Below are 15538 nucleotides of genomic sequence, written 5' to 3'. Positions count from 1 at the left end.
TCTGTGACAAATCAATGGCCTCGAGATTCACACAGTTGGAAATCAATGGTGGAACGTTTCCTTCGAGCTTGTTCTGCCACAAGAAGAGAGGACAAAGATTCGACAAGTTTCCAAACTCCATCGGTATCGAACGAGAGATCTGGTTATTGTCGAGCACGCTGAGCTGGTTGTCGTAAAGAACCAGCCATTTCAACCTGGTGAGGTTGCCGATTTGGGTTGGGATTTCGCCTTCCAATCGATTCGCGCTGAGGTGTCAAACTGCTCGAGCTTTGGCAGCGAGGAAGGTTGGGGGTTGCACATTGCAGGTTGCAGAGAGAGAGAGGATAGAGAGAGGGTGGTGGAGGAAGGTTGAGGGACGAGGAAGGGTTTGATGGTTGTTGAAGAAAAGAAGAAAAAGGGTTGTGCAGGTGGAGGAAAGGGAAGGCCGGATCCCTTAGGCCATTTTTTTTTTTTTTTCAGTTTTTTAATTTTTAATTTTTTGAATATTTAATTATTAAAAATATATTTTATTATTTTTTAATCCAGTTGGATTAGTGAGTGGATCCCGTCTCTGGCCACGTCAGTATTTAACTGATAAATTAACGGCAGACTAACGCAAGGTATAACATTGACACAAATTCGTAGGATGAGATATGAAAGTGTCGTGACACTAATAGTTGAGGTAATTTTTTGTACTTTACCCTAAAAAAAAAATTAAAAAAAAAAAAAATGATTTCCACCACAGCATATAAAAGCTCCTTTTAATTTTGTTTCTAAAATTAGAGTTTGGAGGGTAAACTGGAATGTCAATGGTGTCTGTTAACCCGGTTAAGCCAAATCCCAAAGAGTGCTGAAAAATCCTAAAATCCTATGATTCTACATCATTCCTTGTGATTGATAAACAACGTTGTCAGAGAAAGTGACACACAGAGACAAAGACAAAATGGGTCACAGAGATCTGCCTTCTCCAAATTCAAATGGATATTTTATAATCTTGATGCTGATGCACTTGATTATTTTAGCCCGAGCTTCGATCCATGACTACCAAGACGAGTCCTTCATCCGTCGTTCCAATTCCTTCTTCTTCCATGGCGGAAGTGAAGGCCTTTACGCTTTCAAGCTCGACTCTGGCAATGACAAGTCCAGCTCTGAGGATAAGCCCCTCAATGGCAAGTCATTCATCAGGTAAATTGATAAAGTTTCCGCCTTTTTGTTCTTGATCTGTTTTTTGGGGGGGAAATAATTGATGGGTTCTTTGTTTTTTCCTGATTGCGATTGGTTTTTGTTTTGTTTGAGAAGACGATATTCTAAACTAATCTAATTTACGGGGAGGTGGCTTAAAACTTGGGTGCAAGGGGGTGGACAAATTGTCATAGCCAACTAATCCGCCTTTGCTGGTTGGTAAACTGATTGGGAAAAGTTGAATTTTTTAGTGAGAATTGAATTGGCTTTGTGTTGGTGTCTGTTGAAAGCTGCGGTTTATGGATTAAATGTGCAATTTATTATCCAGTGATTGATTTGTTTAAATGAGGGTTGACTATTGAAATGCCAGTTCTTGATGCCATAGAGTTGAAATCTGGGGAAAAAATAATGAATATAGTAGAGAGGATGCCACTTATATTGCTAATCTAGGTCCCATTTGACAACCATTTCGTTTTTAGCTTTTGTTTATCATTTTTTTTGTGCTAGAGATAGAGGGAAAGTATATAGGAGAATGAGGGATGGAGAAGGAGGGAAGGATGTGGTGGGAGGGAGGAGAGAGAAATGAAGGAGATTATACGAAAAATTAAAACTTGAAAACAACTTAGAATGAATATAATGAGAGAATGTCACATATGGCTGTTCTATGGGAAATTCTTTAGTTAACCATTTTCAATCAGAAGTATTTGTAGGTTTTTGTGTATAAACAAAACATTTCAAAGGGGTTTGTCTGTCCTTGTCATATGTTAATGCAGGTTCGAATCAATCATCTTTCAAAGAACCAAGGAATCTGCTGAAAAGAAGAATGAGATGCAGCAGAGGACTGGCTTAGTCGAGGCTATTGTTCTTGAGGTTAGGGACAGGGAGAAGATTGGGGGTTCTTATTTGAACTCCAATGCAATATGCTGCACCCCAGAGCTATCCAAGGACGGTTCCTGCAAGGTGGGAGAGGTTATCATCCAACAAAACCCAGACAATCCTGATGGGCCAAAAAGGATTCAGACCTTCTTCGAGGGGAAAAATGAAGAGGCTAATATGGATATACAAACTATTGAAATCAATAGCACTGGAATGTACTATCTCTATTTTATGTTCTGTGATCCAGAACTTGTTGGCACATTAATCAGTGGAAGAACTGTTTGGAGGAACCCTGATGGTTATTTACCTGGAAAGATGTCCCCATTGATGACATTTTTTGGCCTAATGTCTTTAGCTTACCTAGTCCTCGGTCTTTTCTGGTTTCTCCGCTTTTTACAGTATTGGAAAGACATAATACAGTTGCACTACCACATCAGTGCTGTAATTGGACTTGGAATGTGTGAAATGGCCCCTTGGTATTTTGAATATGCAAATTTCAATTCCACTGGAAGCAGACCAATGGGAATTACCATATGGGCAGTAACCTTCAGCGCCGTTAAAAAAACTGTCTCCCGGCTTCTTCTTCTGGTGGTTTCAATGGGCTATGGTGTTGTGCGGCCAACTCTCGGTGGTATAACCTCGAAAGTACTTCTCCTTGGTGTGATATATTTTGTAGCATCAGAAGCACTTGAGCTTGTTGAGCATTTGGGGAATATCAACGACTTTTCTGGAAAAGCAAGGCTTTTTCTGGTGCTGCCTGTTGCTCTTTTGGATGCCTGTTTTATTCTTTGGATCTTTTCCTCATTATCTAAAACTTTGGAGAAGCTTCAGGTAACCTTATTTTTCATGTCCATCGATACATTGACATCGCTTACTTAGTTAACAATTGCTAAGGGAAGGAAATAAGTTATTCCGCTTACCATTAAGGTTGAAGAGTTATGCAGGTGATATATGGAAATCAAACACAGTATGTGCTACATTTTGGTAAATATTGAATAATTAATAAAATTAAGAAATCTTATCAGGTACATGAATATAGTTGTTGGCTTACTTTTGTCTGCACATTCGTTAACTAACTGGCATTGATATTTCCTATCTTGGATGTTTGAGCATCATAGAAATCAAACCAACAGTTTTTCAATTCAAGGTGCACAATTGAATCCATTCTGTGTTTTACTGTATGACTGCCGCTGAAAAAATATTTTAGTGCTTAGGAACACGGTACCATGTATGTATATGAGAATGTAGACCGGAATATGTATTGTTCGTTATGCTTCTGTTACATACATGGAATGATTTATTAGCATGCGCTTGAATGGAACACTCTGTATGTAGCTTGAGGAAACTAAGTGAATATGGCCCTTTGTCTACTGTGCGCACAGATTCGAAGAAGCATGGCCAAACTTGAGCTGTACCGAAAGTTTACGAATTCTCTTGCAGTATCAGTGCTGCTCTCTGTTGCTTGGATTGGCTATGAGGTTGGCTTTGTTTTGTTTCTTTTCCTTGGTCCGTTATTTCTTTCTTCTTCTACTGGGCTGTCAATTTAATAGTGATTTCGCTTCAATCTTTTTGTAAGAAAAGGTCACAAGTAGTTGATTTATTAGTGACTGCATTTGGCTAGACAATTTTATAGCTCTTTTAACTAGCCACAAAATTGCTCTATTTGCCGCCTGTCTGAATTTTTCGTATGTATGTCTCGCATACTCCTTTCTATTCCTTTACTTCTGTGTACAATGGTAAGATTCGTATGATTAAGAATTAAACTACTGACCTTTGTCTTTCAGTTGTATTTCAATGCCACTGACCCGTTGAGTGAGCTGTGGCGAAGAGCCTGGGTCATCCCAGCTTTCTGGACTTTGCTTGCTTATTTGCTGTTGGTGGTGATATGTGTTCTTTGGGCTCCATCTCGTAACCCAACCGGGTACGCTCTAAATCCTTGCCTCCTTTTGAATGCATGCTGCAAGTTTCTGTGTTTTCTTCAGCTGGCTTTTGCTCCCATGGCATTTGTAAACCAGCTAACATTATTCGATTGAATGTCTTAATAAATTCTCCTAATCATGCATTAAAATGCTATCTGAGTGACGTTTATGAGCCATTCCGGAGATGAGCGAGCATAGAAACAGACCAGAATAGAAAATCTACTAGATATCGTATCAATTCATTTTCATTAGAGTTCGTGACTTAATGTTCCAAGTTTCAACTGTACAAACATATCCAAAACAATTAAGTGCCGAATTTTTTCCTTTGTATAGAATGCGCTAGCTGCAGCTTTGTTAGAAATTTCTAATACACCTGGTGAGGATACTAAATGTTACTTAATACGAGCTTCTGCAGATATGCGTACTCGGAGGAGACTGTGGATGACTTTGATGACGAGGGTATCTCGCTCACGGGAAGTGGAGTCAAGGTGGCGGGCGGAGACTTGGCAACCAAGCTAGAAAGAAAGGAAAGGAAGGCGTCGAGTGCAGCAGAACATCATGTGTTTGGGCTTGGGGAAGATGTAGAGGAGGACAAGAGAGAATAAGGACCGGCTTTTCTTCCTGTATTCCATTTGAGTCTCTCTGGATATCAGCATCCATTTGCAGGAATATATGTCTTCACCATACTGTCAATGTCTAGTTGAAAGCTTTAAGGTTTGAAGAGGGGGAGGTGGTGTGAGGTTTGTATAAGAGAAAGTAAATTAAACCTGAAAATTAGACGGAAATTAGGCTCTCATGTAAAATGGGCAGAATTTTCGGTGATCTGCAATATATCTCTTCCTATTTCTATTTCTTATCATGTGATGAGAGGTACGTCGTGCTATGAAAGAGATGTTTTTAACCTGAAATGCTGGCTAGAATCGACGTGAGAGTCGCACACTCTCTCCCCCCCTCTCCTCGCGTTTTCTTTATCTCCTCATTCCTCCCTCACGCTCTCATTGTGCACAACTTTCCCGCCCACCATGGCCCAAACCCACCGCCAGCTAGTCGAGAACACCCAGCCTCGCCTCGAACATCCTTCCCAATCGTCGAGATCAAAGCTTGGAAAGTCCACGACTTCTTGGCCATTTTTCGACGAGCTTTTTCATACCAAACGGCAAGCTACTAAGAGTCGCAAAGGATTTCGGCAACAATCTGAAGAAACCGGTGAGTCTTCTGCATTTCGGCTCAGACCAGTTAGATCAAGTTGGACCGGCTGGACCTGGTCGGACCTTTTTTGTTGCATCATTGGACCGGTTGGACCAAGTCAAACCGTTTCTACTGCTTCGCTGAACCAGGTCTAACCGGGCGAACCAGGTCGGACCGCACAAACCCGATCAGACCAAACGAACCGGGTTTGATGGGCAAACTGAGTCGAACTGAACGAACTGGGTCAGATGGGCGAAGTGGGTCGAACCGCCTAATCGGATCGAACCGCCTCAAACAGACGACCAACCCGACCCTTCCGACTCAAGCGATTGGATCGGCGGGCAATAACCAGCCAACGTCAACGGAAGCTAAAAGTTATGAGATGCAACAAATCAATTCTGAATTTAACTTGTAACATTTTACCAATCTGGAAATCGATACGAAAGAAGATGATCGAGGAGATTAATACCCTTCTTTTAAATTCCTTAATTTCACAAAAAATTCTGGATCAGGTATAATCAATGGTTCACAAAATCGATCTCCCATCAGAATTTCGGAGGAGATATGAATCTGAGTATATGATGAGATGAATTCTGTTGAATGTAAAACCTTCCGAACGGGTTCAGACTTCTTCAACCTACAATTGGAGATTTAAAACCCTCATCAACCACCAAAAACCATAACTTATTTTCTTGTTACTTATGCAATGGGGGGAAGGAGTATAGAAGGACCTGAGGGAGGCTCATTAGCTCAAGAACAGCTTTCTTCGGGGTCAATTCGTTGTCAATAATCCGAGCTACTGCTGTCAAAACCGGCATCTTCACCTTGTACTTCTGCGCTAGTGCAATCACCGCTCCTGCTGTTGACACACCCTCTGCCACCTAGTAAACCAACATAGTATTACCATATCAATGAGCGATCATTTCAAACTTCTGAGTTGTTCCAAACATTATCAAGCTTAAGCACCTGATTCATAGAACTTAGTATATCGTCAAGTTGCTCCCCCGATCCAAGACGAACCCCAACGGTTCTGTTTCTGGAAAGGTTCACAAAACATGTAAGCATGATGTCCCCAATTCCTGATAGACCGGTGATTGTTGCCGGCTTCGCGCCCATCTTCAGGAGATAAATTGGAGGGAAAAGTAGTGAGACAACAGCAGCCAAAAGCAAACAAATGTTTCATTTGTACAACCACCTGGGATTACACAAAAAACACCTATTATCAAAGTAAGTTTACCTTCATTGCCAGCCACCGTATCTCAGAGCATCCTTGTGCAACAAGAGCTGTCTTGCAATTATTACCAAGATTCATCCCGTCCACAATCCCTGCAGCTATTGCGAGCACATTCTTGAGAGCACCTGCAACTTCTACCCCTACGACATCGCTGGAATTTATCAGAGGTTATGAGCTGGGTCCGTCCACTTAAATCTATGAATATTTGAATATGATGACAATTCATGCTCGGTGAAATTTGAAACTTGTAGATATCCAAGCTAACAAGGGCATTTCAAGACCAAATTATATACATAGACAGAACTTAATTGTCCTTGATATAGCTATAAATTCACAACCTTGAAGTGCTGATTCTCAGATAGTCACAAGCCAGAAGCTGCTGAGCTGCATTTGCCAATTTTTTGTCCTTTGACGCTACAACCATTGCTACAAAAGCAAAAAGGAGCAAAACATGATTTAGCAGAACGTTGATTCAACAATATTGTCTCTTTTTTCCACATACCTGTTGGTAATTTATTCATCAGCTCCAGCGCAAAAGAAGGCCCTGATAGTGCGATGAAAGGTTGCCGGGGATTCTTCAATGCTTGAGGAATGATCTGAGACATGGTCCTCAGCGTATTGAGCTCTAAACCCTTGCTGACTGATATGAACGGCAAGCCTGGATAAACATGTTCTGCAATCCCTTCAAGAAATGATGAGCTGAACTGTGATATCATGTCAGACAATGATTCAGGTACCTGCCTCATACCAATCTTCCATTTTCTGACAGCAAAGAACTTAGTCTAACCTATTGTGGACTAGGATTCATACGAAAACAGATATCCATGGAGAAAAGCTTGAAAGGACCATTTGGGACTACACACTTTGAAGCGAACTTGTACGACCTATAAGCAATTTTAGGTTTTTCTGCCAAACATAATTAGAAGCGCTTCTGGTTACCAAAAAGTGCTTTTAACCTCTAGACATGCTCTAAGTTAGTTAATACAATACCAGAATAAGAATGGTGGCTGAAAAACCTGCACAGGGACTGCATGAAAGCAATAATCGGCACCCAGCAAAGCAGCTTTGGCATCAGTTGTTGCAATTATATTTTCTGGTAGCTTGTGTTCTGGAAAGTACTTGCTATGTGAAAAAGAAGCAAAAACCAATTACATTTCAGAAGAAATTACAGCTCCATAAGACATATGCATAAAAGTTAATGGCGGATGTAAATGTCTTACCGATTACACTGGTTGCTGTTAATCGATTGGCAAACTTGAGCATCACGAACCAGTATGCTAACTTCCATCTGGGATTTTCTATTTGCAACATGGGAGGCCATTGCCGTAGCGAAAGACCCACCTCCAAGCACCACCACCTAAAAATTCAAAGTTACAATACTAAGTGTGCGTTTATGAAATGCTTCTCTAGAAAGCACTTTAGCGAAATTCCTAATAAAAATTCAGGTGCTTCCTAAAAAAGCATTTGAAAGGCTTCCTGAAAGAAGTGCTTCTAACCCAGAAGCACTTTCAATATAAAGTGAAAAATAGAAGCTTTTGCAATTCTGGGAAGCAAAATGCAAAAATTGGGGGAAAAGGGCGGGCACACCTTGTTAGTGCGTTCAAGAACATCGGTCTTGGTCTTGGAGCGCCAGGTCCTGGACCACCGGACCAGCTTCTCCCAGGCCAACCGGACCACCCGGCGGCGGTCCCTGGTCCGCACCAAAGCAGTCTCCGGAACCGGGTCGGGTAATTGGGGTATGGGTTGTTTGGAAGCGGCAGCAGAGCAACAAGGAGTTGTGGCGGCGAGGAGTGTGGGGTGGTTAGGAGGGTTTGTTGGTCTTCCGAGTCTGAGATTGTACGGAAGGGGACGTGTGGAGTTTGAGTTGGGAGGAAGGAGCTGGTTCAGAAACGGCGGTGGTGGCTCTAACAGCGCCGCCATTGTTACGCGGAGAGAGTGAAATATATCCGCAGTCCTTTTTTTCTTTTTATTATATTATTATTCGCGGATAAACTGTATTTTTGGAATGTTCCGTCTTTTCAAAGGGCAAAATGGGGTTTTAGGTCGTTTTGAGGTGTGGCGGAGATATGAGGTGAACTGAGGAGAAGGTAGGTGCGGAGGGGAAGTCGACACCAGTTGAGGGTGGGAGCGGAGGAGTAGGGTTTGTGGTGGTTGGGAAGGGGTGTGGTGTGTTATTAGTAACAATTTTTGGAGTGTTTTCTCTTAAAATATGCGAGAAAAGAGACACGATTGATAAAATATGCAATAAGTATTAAATCTGAAGAGTGCATAATTACCACTAAATTGAGGGACTTATGTTAATGCTAGGCATTTCTAGGCCCAAACAGTGGGGCTGGCCAAGAAGGGAATCCCATGAAGCCTAATAAGAGATCGCAAAGCCCAAAGCCTAAGGGGCTTAAAAGAGGACAAGCTCGAGCGCAACGATCGACTGTCCCTAAACCTAGCCGACTGGGGAACACAAGAAGGAATATGACCACCACAAGCGCATGGGCAGACTGACAACTTTAAGACACGAATTCCCAGTGACATATATGTTTAGATGCCAATCATGCCACTCGACGACCACCTTTCAATGGCAGAGAAGCTTAGGATAAGATATAAAGGTAGTCAAAATGATGCTCAAGTCGGCGAGATTGGATAACCGAGGCCAAGTAGGTGCTCGGTTCATAATATTCTGACAGGACATGCTATCCAAACTGAGCGCCTGTCACTTCACCACTGAATGTCAAAATTGTGTGAGAGAAATGTTGTCAGCACCTTAGGCTACATAGGTGCGCATTAAATGTCAAGTGGGGTGGCTTGAGATTGAGGGGGTTCATTGAATGCCTAAATAAAGGAGTGAAGGCCTCCTAAACGAGGGTCAAACAACTAAAAGGGAGAGAGTATGTTCGTATTTGCCGAGCGCTATTTTAGTCTTGATATCAATAAAAATCCAAGTAACACAGTAGAAGTAGCCTAGTTTCGAAGAGTGAACCACTTATATCTCTGAGTCCAAATCATTTCATTCCATTCTTAGAACCTTTTAAGGGCTTATTATCTTAATTTCTTAACTTGCAAATTTTGAGCATTAACAACTTAAACGAATCTCAGTTATTAATTTAGGGACCAATATTACAATTAACCTTAATTAGAAACCTCAAAGTGAGTGAATTTCTTTCTCATACAGAACTTCCTTTATCATGTTTAGTCTCTAACTTGTGCGTGGTCCAATATCCTAGTAGATAGAGTATGGTTTCCACGCATGCGTTCCAGATTCGAAACTCCCCCTCCCTTAAATTATTGTATGGTTTCGAATTCTTCTCCCTCCCCTCAACAATGGTAAAAATTAAAAAAAAAAAAATGTTTAATCTCTAACTTAATCTTTCCTGAGTTTCCTTTTGCACCTAATGACACCTAATGTGCTAAGATCTAAACATTTTCTCTCCATAGTGGACAGGGTGTCGGGTTTTCCACCCATGCGTGCATCCCCGATTCAAAACTTCCATATCTCTTAAATTATTGTACTAGTTTCAAATCTTTCTCATTCCTCTTAATAATAAAATAAAAAATAAAAAAAAATGTTTAATCTCTAGCTTAACCTTTCCTGAGTTTCCTTTTGCACCTAATGGCACTTGTGGTAAGACCTTAAAAATATCTCTGCATAATGGATAGGGTGGATAGGTTGTTGAGTTTCTACCTATGCGTCCCGGGTTAGAAACTCTCCCTCCTCTAAATATTGTAAAAGTTTTGAACTCTTCTGCCTCCCCTTAACAATAATAATAATTAATTTCTAACTTTATCTTTCCTGAGTTTCCTTTTGCACCTAATGACACCTAATGTGTGAAAACCATAACAATCTGCTGCCGTAGAATACAAATGTAGTTTCTTAATTTAGACTTCTAAACACTTTAGTCCAATAAGGATGTTTGACTCGAGAGAGCATTTACCCTTCTGCAGTTGATTTTTTCCCCCAGAAAGTGCTTCCCGTAATAGTATTCCAATTTTAATGGAAAATAAATGAAAAGAAAATTACATCACCAATTTGCTAAAATTAATAGCAAAAGATTGAGGAATGCCAACCACGCAAGCAACGCGCAAGAAGAAGTTGGCACCTTCTTGTACAAATATCAAACCAGCATATTCTTTTGGCTTCTAATTAATCACATCCATCCATAATTAAAAATATTAATTAATTAATTAAATCCATCCTTTAACTTTGAGCAGCTTCCATTTCTAGACCTTCTAAATCTAATTGCATTGCTAAACATGTTGTGATTAAATCTTTTTCCTCCCTCTCTCTCTCTCTCTCTCTCTTCTCTCGTGTCAAACCAAGAGAGAATTGAAGCTCCCCATCACCGACACCAAGAGTTTCTCAAGGTATGCGAAAACAAAAATTGAAAAAAGCTATGAACTTTGATTTCTGTTTTTAAGCAATTGGGTCGTCAGTTTTTGGATATACATGCATGATTTGTGGATCTTTTTTTATAGGTTGGTGATGGGAAAGCGTCAACGTCGCGGTGCTCGTTGTGATGGACATGATCACTCTAACAATGGAAGAAAGAAGAGCCCACGAAATCCAAAGAGGACGTGCCGTTGTATTGCATTGTCCTCGATATTTAGAGGGATAGGGAGATGCGTGTTCGTGACATGTTTTCCTGTCATGCAGTGCTTTGGATTGGATGAGTGCCGCCACCGCCACCACCACCATCACCACCACAGACATTTCCATGAGTTTTCATGACCTCAATTGTGTGACTGGTGGAAATGTTTGAGGTTTTGCTGCATCTCTTTTTATTTAGTACGTCCCGGATCCTTGTGTAAATAAATATACATGTCAAGGAAAGATCAAGGGTTGGACAAAAGCATACACGGGTGATTGCGCGTATCTGAGGTTTACTTTCGAGGCCTTGTCTCCGATGAGGAAGTGATCGCGATGTTTTCCTTGTTATCCTGCAGAAGATGAAGGTTTGGGGTCCTTGGGGAGAAGAACGCATTTAGATACATAGAAAGTTTGGGATTTGGCATATGTCAAAAGTATACAAAAATCCAAATTCCATCAATTTAGATGTTGTTGCAGTTAGGAGTTTTGACTTGAATATGATTGATGTTGATTGTACATCTAATGGCTCTTTAGCTTTTTCTCTTCAAATTGAAGAAGCAAATTATCCAAGAATGATATAGTTCATTGAACTAAGATTAGTCTAACCGTCCATTTTTTTCTTTTTAATCATTATATACAATTTGTGTACATAGTCATTTTAGGAACTTGCATGACATTCCTATCAAATAAAAAAGGAACTTGCATGACTTGGTGAGTGATTACTACTTCTGCACACTCATCTTAATTTTAACCGTTAAATCTTCTTTGATTTGTTTAAATTAATGGTTGAAACGAAGATAAAATGTGTGAAGGTGATATATAATGTGCATAAATTCTTTTCAAAAGTCAAAACAATACGAAAAGCATCAAAGGATAAGCAAAAGAATAATATCCCTTCATTTTTTCTTAAAGTCAATTTGATTCTTAATTCCCAAACAAGATGAATATTAATTGGAAGTATTTGTGCCTCGTACAATAATTTAACGATGGAAATAACAAGTTAGAGTAAATTATAGTAATGATTTCTCAATTAAAAATTCAGTATTATTGATCTTTCAATTCATCAAAATGTATAGTTATGATCATTTTTGTCAATTTCATTAGAATTTTATCAAAAAGAATTATGTTGAAATAACCATTACTACAATCAGATTAAAATTAAGACACCATTACTTCAATTGAGTTAAAATTAAAAGATCAATTCTCCAATTCAATTAAAGTTGAAAGATCATTGATACAATTTTTCTTATTTGATTTTTCATATTTGCCTATTGATTTAGCCTCATGTGCATAGCACGTCATGCGACTCATTTTAACAAAAGTCCTAAAAAAGTTGACAAAAAAGATCATAGATTACCATTATTCCAATTGAATTAAAATTAAAAAACCATTACTACGATTTAATCTAAGAAGTTATGAGCAAAACAAAACCCAAAAATTAAATATTAGCATTGAAGGAAATTCCTATGTCATGACGAGGAAAACTAAAAAAAATCTAATAGTCTAAATCTCCGGTGCATACCATGCTACGCTGCATACAAAAACTTAGTAAACTAGTTCTTAGGCTATTTCCAACTTCCTCCAGGAAAAAGGAAAAGGTAATTGTTTTTCTAGCTGCTGCAGTTCATCAAATGATATCTCAATTTCTTCATGTCTGACTGTTTGAGTGGCTTTAGCATGAACATTTGAGCTCCTTCCTCTAAGCACCTGTTTTTAATTAAAAATTAAAACCATAAATAAAAAACAAAGGAAATTGACATATAATAATCAGTTCATATTTACTTGTTAATCCGATTCGGTATGTTTTCAGATGACATAATCACCACTGGAACTTCCTTCATGATTGATGATTCCTGCTTGCAGAAGGGTAAAAAAAAAATTAAAAAGCGCGATTATATATTTAACCATATTAAATGCTAAAAAATTATCAAAAAATCTGCACAACCTTGATTTTCTTGAGCAGTTCATAGCCTGTCATTCCTGGCATACAATAGTCAGTAATTACCAGATTTACCTTTGAGTTTGAGACCTGCAGGTAAGAACAAGACCCTTCTCCCTTCTCAGTATAAAGCTTAAATGTTGAATTAATACGATGGATCAGTGGTAATTACTAATTAGTTACTCACATTACTCTCCAAGCTATTGTGTTGATCTCCCAAGCCCAAAAACTCCAATGCACTTGCCCCATTTTCTGCAGTTGTCACTGCTCCAAATAGGAGTAATAATTATCATTTTTTTTTACTGTATTATTTTACCAAGCAAAAATAGACTGTTTTCCACATACTTTATTTCCATTAAACAGCTTTCTATTCATTTAATTCACCATTATAAAGTCTTCTTAATCTTTATATTAAGCGCTAAATATAGCGTTTCAGCTAAAAGGAGAGTGTAAAAATCACTACAATTTATTTTCAAGTAAATTAGCATGAGAATATAGTGGCAAATAAGAAAAAGAAAAAAAGAAGAGGGTTGTGGAGGATTCGAGCAGACAGATTGTTACCTTTGCAAGACAAATTTGTGAGCAGCTTTTCAATCAGTTTTCGGTCGACGAGACTGTCATCGACGGCTAAAACATGGGGTTGCTCCACATTTGCCATGAAACCCTTTGAGGAGGAAGAAGAAGCAGCCTCCATATTTCTTAAAACCCTAGAAATAATAACCCTCTCCCTCTCTCACCCACCAACCTCGAATAATAATAGCCAAATGAACGCAAAGACGCAAGTGCAGAAAGAAAAGGAAAGAAAAAGAAAGAAAGACAGAGAGAGAAAGAGACTTGTAATAAACGCAGTTGCAGTAAAAGACACGATTTAATTTCACAAGATAAACGACTTGTCTGAGTCCGACAGTAACAATTTAGCATATGGGGATTCAATTCATGCAGTAAAACATAAAACAAAACAAACTCATGGAAAATGAATGAACAAGATGTAATGTGGATTCTGGAAGGCCGGATTTTTGTATTTATATATAGACAATAGAGATATGCTGCCGAGTAAATGCATAGGCAGATAAGCTGCTAGTAAATCTAAGAGAGAGAACTGAATCAAATCAAAGGTAGAAACCCAAAGAAGATCACGATATATCTGTGACTTGGGATATTTATTATCTTCTCTCTCCGTGTGCAGAGAAAATTTGTAGGTATCAGAATTCAGAAATCTGCATGGATACTGCTGCTGAATTACGTCATTTTATTCATTTTGTAGCAGCTGCTGATACAATAATAACCATTACCTCATTATTACTTTTTTTCAACCTTGTGACATAAATTCAAAACCCCAAACCCCTCCCTTTTAACAATTTTAAAATTAAGAATTTACGGATATAGCTTAAATATTACGTAACTTTTAATGTTTTAACTGTTATATTTTACAAATAGTACATCTTTTATTTTTAATGTCATCCACTCATGAAAATTTCATGTGTCATTCACTCATTTTCTATAGTACTCAACTATATATTTATAAAAAATGAGTTTCATCTTTTGTATTTCTAAATCGTTATTTTCATGTTATCTATTTTAAATACTAAATTCTATTTAGGAAAAAACATCAACTAATGCTCTATGAAAACTTCAATGAGTGGTTTTCATGTGGCTTTAAAAAGAATTTAATAGTTTGAATTGAGTAATACAAGATTGTTTGATCAAATATGTGTTAATGTTAAGTTATTAACTATGCTCAATAAGAATTGAACAAACTTAAGTGAATATAATCATGCGACATCCGTCTTTGCATTCAAATTTAAATCTACTTTCACAATTAGAATATCATGGATTGGATTGAAACACACCAAAAGTGGTGGTTGAAAAAATATGGTCAAAGTGGGGAGGAGTGGAGTTACCACAACACCATCACCACACGTCTAAGAGATCCGAATCCCATCTGTTTTGTGACAGTGGGAAAAGACCTAATTAGAATCTCTTGGCGCAGAATCCATACATCCAAAACCAATACATACATAGTACATACGTAATGCTAAACAATACAAAGAACAAACATAAATCCACAGAATATTTGTCATGTCTTCTTCTCTGAGTCACTTTCTTTGTTTTTTTCTACTAAATACCCGAACAACAACAGATAATTTTCACGGACCAAATAGTGAGACTTCAGTACGTTACAATCATGTTTTGCTCATTTCCAACTCATACAACTATTATCCAAATCGTTAGTTAAGTGTTCTTGTTTGAACTGTAAGATCAATGAACAACGTAAATATTACGTAAAATGAATTCATCGTAGTTTTTTTAACCATCAACGTAGACTTGTTTTCAAAATTATTTGGTGGACGAGGGTAAAGAGTTTGAACCTGAAAATTACAATTTACAAAGCATACGGTAGCATTTTTTTCTTGGTGAAGAAAGCATACAGTACAATTTCAAGAACAAGATTACAGACAAGACTGGTATATCTGTATCTATCTCGGACAACTTGCCGGGGTATTGAGGTTGACTTATCCTTTACTGTTTGGTCAACTTTGTCATGCTGGCTGGCTTTATGGGAAAGCGTGACTATTAACTACCTCAGTGTCATTAGTGCCCTCGTATCTTAATTCAAATCCTCTCCGGATATTGTGGTCCTC

At 38.6% G+C, this 15538-nt stretch overlaps 3 protein-coding genes across 3 annotated transcripts; 1 reads left to right on the top strand and 2 right to left on the bottom strand.

Moving 5' to 3' along the window:
• Positions 1-776: 776 nt before the first annotated feature.
• LOC137733837 (uncharacterized) lies at positions 777-4808 on the top strand. Its single transcript, XM_068473030.1, has 5 exons — positions 777-1164; positions 1935-2868; positions 3420-3515; positions 3822-3958; positions 4372-4808. The coding sequence occupies exons 1-5, from the start codon at positions 923-925 to the stop codon at positions 4559-4561; spliced, it is 1599 nt and encodes a 532-aa protein (XP_068329131.1). The 5' UTR covers positions 777-922; the 3' UTR covers positions 4562-4808.
• A 786-nt stretch (positions 4809-5594) lies between these two features.
• Positions 5595-8425, bottom strand: LOC137733838 (glycerol-3-phosphate dehydrogenase [NAD(+)] 2, chloroplastic). The gene is made up of 9 exons (XM_068473031.1): positions 7966-8425; positions 7599-7735; positions 7395-7500; positions 6881-7082; positions 6717-6804; positions 6382-6529; positions 6111-6260; positions 5876-6025; positions 5595-5781 (listed from the first exon to the last, which is right to left on the bottom strand). Exons 1-9 carry the CDS (start codon positions 8296-8298, stop codon positions 5767-5769), a joined length of 1329 nt encoding a protein of 442 aa, XP_068329132.1. The 5' UTR covers positions 8299-8425; the 3' UTR covers positions 5595-5766.
• A 3960-nt stretch (positions 8426-12385) lies between these two features.
• Positions 12386-13635, bottom strand: LOC137735166 (two-component response regulator ARR17-like). Its single transcript, XM_068474561.1, has 5 exons — positions 13458-13635; positions 13084-13160; positions 12903-12986; positions 12740-12810; positions 12386-12664 (listed from the first exon to the last, which is right to left on the bottom strand). Exons 1-5 carry the CDS (start codon positions 13588-13590, stop codon positions 12568-12570), a joined length of 462 nt encoding a protein of 153 aa, XP_068330662.1. The 5' UTR covers positions 13591-13635; the 3' UTR covers positions 12386-12567.
• Between the last annotated feature and the right edge of the window lie 1903 nt (positions 13636-15538).

Source organism: Pyrus communis, chromosome 5 (genome assembly GCF_963583255.1).
Source record: "Pyrus communis chromosome 5, drPyrComm1.1, whole genome shotgun sequence".
Lineage (NCBI taxonomy): Eukaryota > Viridiplantae > Streptophyta > Magnoliopsida > Rosales > Rosaceae > Pyrus > Pyrus communis.
Note: the sequence above shows the minus strand (reverse complement) of the source record. Positions and strands in the feature narration are given on the sequence as shown.